Raw genomic sequence first — 11,466 nt, 5'->3', positions numbered from 1 at the left:
CTCCTCCCCCATAGGGCCATGTTGATGTAAAATACAACATACACGGTAAACATTTAGATGACAGCTATAATGTACACGTGTTAGTTTGCTGAAATTCTGGTCATTCAGTAGGGAGGTGTATCTCAGGCACCAGCTCCATGGGTTCGTTTTTACACTCACGGGAGCCTACGACATGCCCAGGTCCAAGTTCAGCACAGAGCGAATGGCAGCCTTAAGCGTGGATCGTTATCTAGCAGCTTCCAGTTTAATAGAACAACTAGAGAGCATGTCACACTGTCAGTGATGGCCAGGTGCACCCCACGATGCTCCACTCCCTGCAGCAGGTGAGCCAGCCCGTGCTCCACAGCTGGAGGTGGCACGTCTGAGCTCTGCGCTGTCCAGACAGGAGGGGGGGTGCGTGGGCTGAAGCAACTGGGAAACCAGGCCCACCAGTAGGATCCCCATTCACGCTGTCATAACCATCTGTTGCGGGCCATTCGGCTGCTTGGCCAGCGGGCCAGGCTTCCTGTGAGTCATGCAGCTTAAAACGCTGCCTGGGAACTCTGGGAAACAGCCAAAACACTGAGGACAACCCCCAGGGTGACTGCCACACCCAGCTTAGTCCCTTCTTGGTCCCTGGAACAGACAGTTCCCTTCTTCTCCCCACACAGGGGAGGGATGTGATCCTGGCAGAGCAGGGCTCTGCCCCACTGGGGCTTTTTTCTTGCTGCCATCCTATGGCCAGCAAAACCCAGGAGAGGAAAACCCAGGCTCTTTTGGGCAGGAAGGGGGAGAGGGCACCTTAGCAGGGAAGGGACTAGGGTGGTGCTAGAAGTCCTCAACCAGCCCAGGCAGCTGGGCCACCCAGCGAACCCCCAGGTGAGCAGAAAGGTGGCCGCCAACACACCTTCTGGGCCGAGTCCTTTGAAAAGAGGTAGAAGACACAGGAAGAGAATTACTGTCTCTTCTCAGCAGGGCAGGCGGCGTGTCCTGCTTCAGACGCTACTGACGGGGGAAGATGTGATCAATGTCTCCAGAGGTTTCAACCACACACAAACCGGTCATGGAAGTTTGAAAGATATTTATTTAAAAACAGAACAAAAAAAGCTTTGGTATTTTAAAACCCAACAGTCATCAATCACTAGAAAGTTAAACACCTCTGCCAAAGCCCCGAAGTACAAAACCACAGATCTCCACAGGCTCAGGCTAAGAAAGGACGTGCAAACCCTAGGATGACAACATGACCCACACCCTCCGCAGGCGGTGCAGCCACTCCGGGGGTGCCCAGGCCCAGCCTCGGGCCGCAGGGTCTCCAAACGCCACTGAGGCGGCTTAGATCGGACCCCACTGCCAAGGTCACTACCTAAAGTGAATGCAAAAGCCATCCAGCAAAATCTCAATAAAAATAAATTAAAAATTCATTCAAGAAAGAACACATTAACTTAGGAAAAGAAAACAATTTCTCCTAGACAAGAATCTTTTCAAAAGAAGGTCTATTTCCTGGGACAGAAGAAAGGGGGAAAGTAGAAGGAGTGAGTTCAATTTCAAGTATTTGCCATTTCGGTTCATTTTATTGATTTGAAAGCTTACAAAAAGTCCATTGGCCCCTCCCCTCCCCGGAAGTGACGACACTCGTTCCTTCCAATGCAAACTCTGGAGTATCCACGCACGCTTCTGTGTCACTGGTTTCCCCCAACAAGGCACAAAGGGTGGCTGCTTCCAAAGGATTCCTTGTTCCTAGCAGCAGGACTTGCAGTGCTGGGTGTCTTGTGCAAACGGTGGCTGAGAGCAGGACTGTTAGTTCACTCAGACACTGGGATCTTCCTGTTCAATTCACAAAACAAGCGATTATTATTCACTGCCAAGCCCTGTGGCCAGCTACAGAAACATCAAGGGAAGCAGGCTATGGGGGCAGCCCTGGGCACCCCGCCCAGGCTCTAAGCCAGCCTTGTAGATAGCTCCGGCCCCGGGTCCTGTGAGAATTACCACGGACTCAGCGGGCCTGTGGCCTCCTCAGGCTGACGTGGAGTGTTCCTTGGGCTCGGCTCTGGCATGGCCTAGCTGGAGGCCAAGTCAAGGACGGACATGGGTCAGTACCCAGGAAGGTGGCTGGCTCATGTCCCAACCGTGTGGGGAATGGAGGAGGCACGCAGAGGGCAGAGAAGCCACCGACCAGCAGGGAAAAGCAGCTGCCTGCTTAACCCACGCAATGCAAATGTGACACCTGTTCCGGGACAGCTAGCCAAGGGACGGTGACCAGGGAAGGCCTCTGTGTATTTCTTTTTGATCCTGCTCTTGAATTGTTCCTCAAGCTTGAGGAGCTCAGACCTGCCGCCCACCCTTCTCCTGCTCCCTTGGTCAAGCTCTGCTGCCTTTGCCAGGTCCTGGTCTAGATCAGAAGCTAGAAACCAGAAGCCGCGGGTGTCTCTCCAGATGTGATGGGCGTCTCTCCTGAGTGGGATCTGGGCTCTGTGACTACACGGAACACAGAACCAGAGCCTCATGTACCCCTCCCCGGTCACTGTGGTTTGACAAGAGGACAGGAGAAGAGAGGAGAGGAGAGGAGAGAAGAGAGGAGGGGGTGGAGGGAGGAGGGAGGAAAGGGAAGAGAAGAGACAGGGAAAAAGCTCAGCTGCTCCGGAAACACCAATGCTGATCTCCAGGATGTGCCCCAGATGACCCTCCCACAGCAACTGAGGCCAAAATCACGGCTTCCTGGGGGCAAAGAGGTTTCAGGAAACCGGAGGGGAACGATACCGTCCTGTTGTCCTGTGCTGACGAGAGGACCACCTCCGACTGAGGCCCACAGCAAGGGACTGACCCCGAACGCAGTGAACAGAGCTCATGGGAGGCTGGGGTTGGTCTCGGGGTTTGTTGCAGTTACTTTTAAACGCTGAGACTGGGGGGCGGCGGGGAGGACTGCCCTGGGGACTCATCTATTCACACCTGCGCTGCCACAGCTGTCCCTGCCCTGTGGTCTCCTCTCGGAAGCCATTTTCTCATGGCCTCTCAGGACACACCAGAGCTCCCACCCTGGTGTTGGGGGCTGAAGGCTTCGGCTTCGAAGGACACCCGTTCCTGCCCGGCCCTCGCCAGGCCAGCCTGAGACACAGGCCCGAGGACCCGGCGGCGGCGTCCTACCTTACTCCTGAAGAGGGGCTTGGCTCCAGGCCCACAGTACTCGTTGTAGATGAGCTTGAAGAGGAACAGGTGGAAGAGAGTGATGAGGGAGGCCACGCTGAACCAGAAGAGGAAGGGCAGCCCGGGGTCCTGCTGGGCCATGTGCTCGTCATGGGCCAAGATGGCCTTGAGGTGCAGCGTGTGCCGCAGGTCCTGTAGGTGCGTGAGGTCGGTGGAGATGTAGAGCAGTGGCGTGATGGGCTGCGTCACCATGACCGAGAAGGTGTGGCCCCCAGGCGCCGAGGTCAGCTCCACGGGGTCTTCCAGGCAGCCCGCCTCGCAGGCGTAGATCTTGACGGGCTGGCCGCGCGACTCCACGGACACGTGCAGGTAGGGCTTGCCCTCAGCGTCCGCCAGCACGGCTAGGTTGATGTGGTCGTTCTTGTAGCGGATGCCGTGCAACGCGTAGCTGTTGTGCAGCACGTCGGGGTCGGCCTGGAACTGGAGGTGGTTCTCCGTGAACTGCAGGCCCCCGAAGCTGAGCACCATGCCCTGCAGGATGCCCGGGGCGCCCACCTTCACCAGCCCCTTGCAGCCGCGCTTCTGGAGGGTCAGCTTCCACAGGTCGGAGAGCTGCAGGATCTGCTGCACGGTCGGCAGCCGCCCCGGCCAGAGGTTCTCGGCGTGCATGGTGGCGTGGCCACTGAAACAGTGGTCTTCATAGTTGAGTGTCGACTCCATCTGGTCCCGCTCCCTGTGGCTCAGGGAGGGGCTGAGCAGCGGGGCCGGAGAGCAGGAGAGCATGTAGTAGAGCGTCAGGTTCACGGTCAGGCCGGACGGCGTGTGGGCATCGGTGATCTTCTTCATCTCCACTCCTGTAACACCACAGAGGCTGCCCGTTACGGGGGAAGGCACAGCTGGGAGGCAGAGGATACTACACAAACATCGAAAGTGGCAGAGGAGTGACACCTTAGGCCACAGTGACGGAGACAGCGGTTCCAGTCTCCCTCAAGTACAGGAGAAAGTCAGTCTGCCTGTCTTGTTCACGCGGCCAGCTTGAGCCTGGGGGCTTGAAACCTAAAATCCTATTAAAAGGCAGCAGGGCCTGCTGCCAGAGCCGAGACCACCGCCGGCTTGGCCAGGACGTGGTGCCAACCCTATGGTCCGGGACCCCTAAGCCAGAACACCGTCATCAACGCCCTGGCCAGGCTCAGGCCACTTCTCTGCTCCATCATCTCTCCCTAGTCCTTTAGCTTGAAATGACACCTCCCAAATTCATATGAATTTGGGTATCATACATACATACATAGGGTATCATACCATTATCTCCCAAACTTACATGAATCCCAGACTCAAACAGCTAACCACCTGCTTGGTGTCTCCACTTGGACACACACCTGACAGGCATTTTGTACCTCACATGATTTGAACTCTTTCAGCCCCAGACCAAGCCCTCCTCCAGTTGTCTCCAAGCAACCACTCAAACCCCCCAAATTCAGGAAGCATCCCCAAGGCCTCACTCCCTACAGCGAGTCCACGGTAAGACCCAGCAGCCCTGCCTCCAAGACTATCAGGACCCATTCATGTCTGTCTCCACGACCACAACCGTGGTCCTGGCCAGCCCCCCCTCACCTGGTCTCCATGCATCCGCTTCTGCCCCCCAGCAACCTACACTCTGCACAGGGCAGCCAGGGGGCTCTTTTAAAAACATACATCAAATCGTGCCTCTGCCCTATGTCCCGTCCCTCTTGGAATAAAATTCTCCGTCCTCACCAAGGGCTGCACAGCCACCCTCACTCTCTGACCTCGTCTCCCACCACTCGCCCCTTGCCAGCCACACCAGCCACTCCAGAAACCTGTTCCCGCCTTAGGGCCTTGGCCCTTGCGGTCTCCAAGCCTAATGCACCCTGCTCCCAGATCGCATGCTGGCTGCTTCTTGCCACTCAGGTCTCAGCGTAAGTGCTTCCTCCTTCGAGAGGCCTCCCTGACAAATGGAGCTACACCGCCCATTCCTCCCCACACTCTGCACCCCCATCTGCTCACCCTTGGTCCCGTATTTTAAATTTTTCTCCACAGCACGTTTTATTCTAAAAAGCCATCTTGTTTAAATCTTCACTTTTCTAATGTCTGTCTTCCTTCCAACCAGAATTTAAGCAAGCACCATGAGAACACGAACTCTACTTTGTTCACATTGTGTCCGCCGTGCGTAGAGCAGCCGCTGGCAGCAGCATTCATGAAATACTTGTTGAATGAACTAAACTGTCTCTGAGCAACCAAACATAGAGGTTCAGAAAATGGGAACCCTGGAAACCAAAATCCCTCTCATCCAGAATAGGATTTTCTTAAACAGTCAAGGGAAAGAAGTTTTCATCTGGCAGAAACAGTCCAATCTGCTGAAAGAAGGGATTCTCCAACCTCCCCATGAACAAGCTGCAGTCACAACAGCCAGGACACACCCCAGCCCAGAGGGGAGTGTATCAGGAAGCCACTGCCTTTCGCCAGGCAGACTGCAAACCGAGGAGAGAGTCAGGGATCTGCCTGCTGGTTTAATCTTTACAAACTGACCCTAAAATGCTCCACTCTGTTCAAATCAGGCCCTACCTACAAGAACGAATTCAAGGCCTGACCTTTACACTCAAGTATTCATTGAAATCTCATAAAAGGCCTCTGAGCTAGGTGTTATTACCCAATACAGCCCCAGAGATCTGATGACTAATTCAAGGTCACACAGACACTAAGTGGTTAAGCATAGATTCAGAACCCTGACAAATGCCAAACCCAAGTTTTAACCACCCCACTACCACCTTCATGGTCACCTCTGCAGACTTTGGAGGGACATCTCTAGGGTGGACCATGTGCACGCGGTGCAAGGTGTGGACTGTGGACCAAGCACTCGCCAGGCCTCACCTGAGCTGAAGAGCTGAGCCCAAAGGCGCTGGTGGTCCTGAAGCAGCTCCCCCGCCGGCATCTCCAAGAGCTCCAGCATCTCCTTCCGTGCCAAGTCCTGGAGCACCTTGAGCTCCTTGGCTGCTTTGCTTTTGAGCACCTGGGTGTTAATGGGGCCTGAGACATGCACAACCCACAGTACTGTCTCATCCACCTGTGTCTTGGGAGCCACTTGGAGCCGGTTCACTAACTTCTTGGCAGCGACCACCACCAGGTGCACCAGCCCCGTGGGAGTAGGCGGGGACCGGCCTGAGTAAAGGAGGAACTGATGATCTCCGACCTTCTCCAGGGTACTGGTGAAGGCCTTGGGGACTGGGCTGGCAGTGGGCCCCACAGTCTGCAGCGCTGCCACGCGCTCCGTGGGGTTATTGAGTTGGATGCGCTGCAGATAGACGTGGGGTCGGCCACGGTGCGCCAGAAAGTCCTCTTGCAGCAGCACGCAGTCGCGGCCGGATCCCGCGGCAAGGCCAGAGGCCGAGGCGGGTCCAGGGACGGCGACCGCAGGGCCGAGGCCCGGGTTCCCGAGCTGCAGGCAGCGCACCCGGCGGAGCAGCCCCTCCCGCAGCAGCAGCACCGCCTCTCCAGCTTCGGCCAGCGCGCTCAGCGGGCGCAGCTGCACGAAGGGCACGAAGTCTGGCGCCACGGCGGGCTCCCGCTCCCCAGGGGTCACCCACAGCCGGTTGGTGGCCACGTCCAGGGCCAGGAAACCGTTGGCCACTAGGGCCGGCACTCCAGGGCCCAGCGGTACAGCCTCGCCGCGCTCCCGCAGGCCGCGCCAGGCGCGGGTGGCCGCCTCCAGGCAGGCAGAGGGCTCGGCGGCGCCCGGCTTGCCTCGGGCCCAGGGCAGTAGGTGCAGGCCGCCCGCCGCCCGCCGCGCCCCGGAGCCCCCAAACCACAGAAGCAGCAGCAGGAGGCCGAGCAGGCAGAGGAGGCGGCGGGCCCAGCTGCTCGACAGCAGTCCCGGCAGCCCCTTAAGCCGCTGCTGCAGCCACATCGGGCCGCCAGGCGCGGGCAAGGGCGCGGGAGCGGCCGCCGGGCCCGCCGCCCAGCCCACAGGCCCGGTCGCCCGCGCCTCACTCCCGGGCTCCGACCCCGGCGACCACCTCGGCCCTAGCCGCAGCCGCCGCAGCAGCCGCCACCACTGCTTCCTCCTTCTTCTCGGTTGCCCTCAGCCGTCAAACGACGCCGGCCGTCAAGCGCCGCTGCGTCTTTTGCGACAGATGGTAAAGGAGAGGGCGGAGGGAGGAGAGAGGGGCGGGTCTGGAGAGGAGGCGGTTCCACCGCGAGGGCGGGACAGAGGCCGCCGTGGGCGGGACCACCCGTTCCCAGGCCCGAAGCGTGAAGTCGAACGGAGTCAGTGTAGAGGTCTGGGGAGGATTGGAAGCATCCAGTTCACTTGTTAAGAAAAACATCGAGCCAGCCAAGCTGAACACGTGTTGGGCCCCGTTTGCTACTGATGGATTCAGCAGCCTTAAGATTAAAAATAAAACCACAACTGTATTGTTTCTGTGCAAATGATGATCCTCACTGCAAAAGAACTTGCAACAGTATGGAAAAGTACAGGGAAAAAAAAGAAAGAAAGGCCGGGCGCGGTGGCTCACGCCTGTAATCCTAGCACTCTGGGAGGCCAAGGCGGGGGAGGATTGCTTGAGCTCAGGAGTTCGAGACCAGCCTGAGCAAGAGCGAGACTCCATCTTTACTATAAATAGAAAGAAATTAGCCAAAGAACTAAAAGCAGAAAAAATTAACCGGGCATGGTGGCGCGTGCCTGTAGTCCCAGCTACCCGGGAGGCTGAGGCAGAAGGATCGCTTGAGCCCAGGAGTTTGAGGTTGCTGTGAGCTAGGCTGACACCACGGCACTCTAGCCCGGGCAACAGAGTGAGACTGTCTCAAAAAAAAAAAAAAAAGAAAGAAAAAAAGAAAGTAACCCCTGGAAACTAGACTTCGTAGGAGACATTTTGTTGACAATCTTGCAGACCTGTTTGGCTGCACATACGCCACGCAGGGACACAGAGCCAGCGCAGCATTGTCAGTGTCTCTGCTCCACCTTATCGTCTGCTTGACCCTGAGTTTTAACTTATTAAATAAGACTCTAAAGTCTCATATTTTCAAAATGGCTTTAAATTGTGGATCATCAATGCAAAAGAGAAATTGTGCTGTGTGTCTTAGGAAAAAATTCAACATGTGCATGGGAGCGGACAACGGGCGATTGTTTTCTGCTTTGGTTTCAGGACATTCCAAAGCCAAATAGTGCTTCCCAGTCGTTGGAAATTAAACAGTCATTTGAGGTGGCTTCTGGTGGGCTGTGAGCAGACACAGAAGTATTTGTCAGAGGGTGCCTGTCCAGGGGATCCTACAATATGTTTCCACTTTTTTAAAAAAAGATCATAGTCAAAACACAAACACAACATTCTAAACTCTCATTGTGAGTTCATACGCCCCACAGAACATGTTCAGGAACACATGGGAATCCACGACCTCAGTTATTAATATATTATAGAAAGCGATCATTCCAGCCCCCTCAGGAGGCAGAAGTATTTGGGAGGCCCAGGGAGGTGAGCAAAGGACCAGCCAGCCTCGATCCCATCTGTGAAATGGAGATGACCAGAGAAACTGCCTCTGGTGGTTCTGAGGATAAAGAGGTTCATTCAGGGAGAGCAAGCATGATGCATGACACACGGTAAGTGCTCAGGAAATGTAAACCTATATAAGTATCTTTGCCACAAACACTGGTATAATAGACATATATATTGGCCCACTTCTGTGAATGTTTCTAGGGGAGCAATTCCTGAAGCAGATTCCTGGGACAAAGAGAAGGCTCTTTGCTCATGCTCTCAACTCCCTTTGCTCTCACTCTTAAACACCCCAAGGCAGGGGCGGGGGTGGGCAGAGGTGGTGGGGCTCATAGCCAAGGGTCAGCAGCATAGCCACAGCAAAGCCAGGGGTTCAGAGTAAGGACCTGGCATCAGGCTGCCTGAGTTTCGAATCTTGGCCCTGCCCCTTGATAGCAAGTTGGCTAACCTCCCAGGGTCTTGCTTTCTTCATCCATAGAATGAGGATCATAGGACAAAGTGGAATTGCTGAGACTTAAAGTGGACAAGCATATGAAGCCTTTTGCACACTGGCTTAAATTATTTAATTTATTTGTACTAGGAAACTCGAAACACCAGTACATGATACAAAATTCAAAAAGCACAAAAGGGTGAAGGGTGATGATTACCTGTTCCTTGGATATTCTTCCAGACATTCTGTTTGCTTATGGATACATACATATAAGTATAGATACATCTATCTTTACATTTCCTTTCACAGAAGTTGTAGCATATGATATATACTTGCATCTGACTTTTTTCACTTAAGGGAACAGCTTGGAAATTCTATTATTATTATTATTATTTTAGGGGGGCTCAGTCCCATGGGAGGTGACAACCCATCTGGCAGCACAGAGTGTGGCCATCCCACTGAGGCCATTGCTCTTCCTCAGGCTGACGAAGGATAAAAGTGAGAAAAGCTCCTCATGGCACGGGGCAGCTCCCCTCCAGGCCAGCTGTCCTTTCTGCACCTTCCCAGTAAAACAGGCCTGTGCCTTTAACAGCCCACAGCATGTGCAACACGTACCAGGAGTAACATCTGGACAGCAGCCACCACTGGTTAAAGAGACAGGCCCTCCTTCTGGAGGAAGCTTGGATGGGGTTCAAGTCCCAGCAATTTGGTGAAGGGAACAGGACACAGATCCAAAGGGATACAGGACAGGCTTTGCCAGAGTGAATCCTTCCTCCTGGAGAGGCCAGAAGTCTCTAAGATTGATTCCCACGCCTGACTTACTGCGACTCTGGGGACTTGGGCCATGCATGAGACTCCCACTGCCCAAGGATTTTTTTCTATTCACAGTACATCATCATTGAGGTTCTCCTTGGACCCCAGCAAATGGGGAGTTAGAGCTTGGTTCCAGTGCTGCCTCCCTTACTGTGGTCCCACATTAGCTGTGTGACGTTGAGCAGATTGCTTCACTTCTCTGGTCCCGGTTTCCTCGTTTCCCAAAGGAGGACAGTACTGCTTAACTAGCAGGGCTGTTGTGAGCATGGAATGAGCGAGAGCTTTGAAAATCGATCCGGCCAACACATGCTCATTCTCCTCCCTCTGCTCATCCTGGCATTTCCTCCTCCAAACGTCTGGAATCTCAGTCTGCATCCTCTTGAATCCAAAACATCCGCTGCATTCTGGCACCAAGTCCTGTCCCCAGCTGCAGAAACTCCCAGCCCTGGGTCCCAGCTGGAAGGTAGAAGCCCTGGATTCTGCTCACGCCTCTTCCCCCTACTTGCCTCGTGACCTTGAGCTCGCTTCTGGGTGCCTCTGGGCTTCACCTCTGCCATCTGTGCAATGAGCAAATCTCTGTACAATGAGACGATCTCCAAATGATCTACCCATCTTGTGAAAATGACGTGTGTTGCCAGGTGCAGTAGCGCACTCCTGTAGTCCCAGCTACTCGGGAGGCTGAAGTGGGAGGATCGCTTGAGGCCCGGGGTTCAAGGCTGCAGTGAGCTATGATCGTGGCACTACTGCACTCCAGCCTGGATGATAGCAAGACTCTGTCTCTAAGAATAAATAAGTAAATAAAAATAAAGTGTTGACTTCGTTTGAATTGTACACATAGCATATGTGTATTCATTGAAAAAACAATAAAAATATAAACAAGAAAATAAAAACTATACAACGTATGTAATATATATATACATATATATATATAAAATAAAATCATGCCACAAGCTGGAAATAATCGCTGTAAATATTTGGTTGTACTTTTCTTGCAGCGTGATCTCTATGCGCATCTACGTCGACAAGAATATATTTTTACTGAGTGGGCGGTGCTGTGTGTTCGGCTTTTTGCACTCGAGCCTCTGTGGGTGGTGGTATCCCTTGCTGCAGCAGTCTGAGCGCTGTGGGTTTCTTTCTTCCCAGCACCAACGCATGGCCTGCCCTGTGTTGTTCACTGACACCCAGTTCATTCCTCCCCTTCACTCCTTTGCCCCCTCCAGGGGAGACCCTGCCAGGCCAGGGTTGCACCCCCACCCCCCTACCCCTCTGGAGCCTAATCTGCTGGGAAGAGGCTCCCAGGTCGCTGCCTGAGGTCTCTTCTGAGGAAGGGAGGGTTTTTCTGGAGACGTAGATGCCCCTAGCTGACATCTGGTCCAGGAGCCCTTGCCGTAGAGACCCTTGAGATGTTTACTGGGCGGTGGGCATCTGTGAAGAGGCCTTTCAAACTTTCCTTCATTCATTTATTCATCCAACAATGAACCCCAGGTGCAAGACTGACTCTGGCTCAGAGGTTGGTCTCCCTGGGATGTAAAGGCCCATGAGATGAATCCCTTTTGGGGGGTAAGGTTAGGTGGAGATGTACTTTCCGCATTTCCAGCGGCCAGG

At 54.4% G+C, this 11,466-nt stretch overlaps 1 protein-coding gene across 2 annotated transcripts; it reads right to left on the bottom strand.

Annotated features, from left to right (window-relative positions):
- Window positions 1–1,046: 1,046 nt before the first annotated feature.
- On the bottom strand, window positions 1,047–7,230 carry KIAA2013 (KIAA2013 ortholog). Of its 2 annotated transcripts, XM_012662636.1 has the most exons (4): window positions 6,007–7,223; window positions 3,676–3,974; window positions 3,121–3,600; window positions 1,529–1,803 (listed from the first exon to the last, which is right to left on the bottom strand). In XM_012662636.1, exons 1-4 carry the CDS (start codon window positions 7,037–7,039, stop codon window positions 1,786–1,788), a joined length of 1,830 nt encoding a protein of 609 aa, XP_012518090.1. In that variant the 5' UTR covers window positions 7,040–7,223; the 3' UTR covers window positions 1,529–1,785. The 2 variants fall into 2 exon arrangements, with proteins under 2 accessions (XP_012518089.1, XP_012518090.1); XM_012662635.1 differs by having other exon boundaries at window positions 1,047–1,803; window positions 3,121–3,974; window positions 6,007–7,230.
- Window positions 7,231–11,466: the final 4,236 nt, after the last annotated feature.

This window comes from Propithecus coquereli, unplaced genomic scaffold (genome assembly GCF_000956105.1).
Source record: "Propithecus coquereli isolate 6110/MARCELLA unplaced genomic scaffold, Pcoq_1.0 Scaffold77, whole genome shotgun sequence".
NCBI lineage: Eukaryota > Metazoa > Chordata > Mammalia > Primates > Indriidae > Propithecus > Propithecus coquereli.
Note: the sequence above shows the minus strand (reverse complement) of the source record. Positions and strands in the feature narration are given on the sequence as shown.

Coding starts and splice junctions, on each gene's coding strand:
- KIAA2013 (XM_012662635.1), bottom strand. CDS start 7,039: ATGTGGCTGCAGCAGCGGCTTAAGGGGCTGCCGGGACTGCTGTCGAGC. Junction 3,975..6,006: donor GGCTCAGCTCTTCAGCTCAG/GTGAGGCCTGGC, acceptor GTGGTGTTACAG/GAGTGGAGATGAAGAAGATC.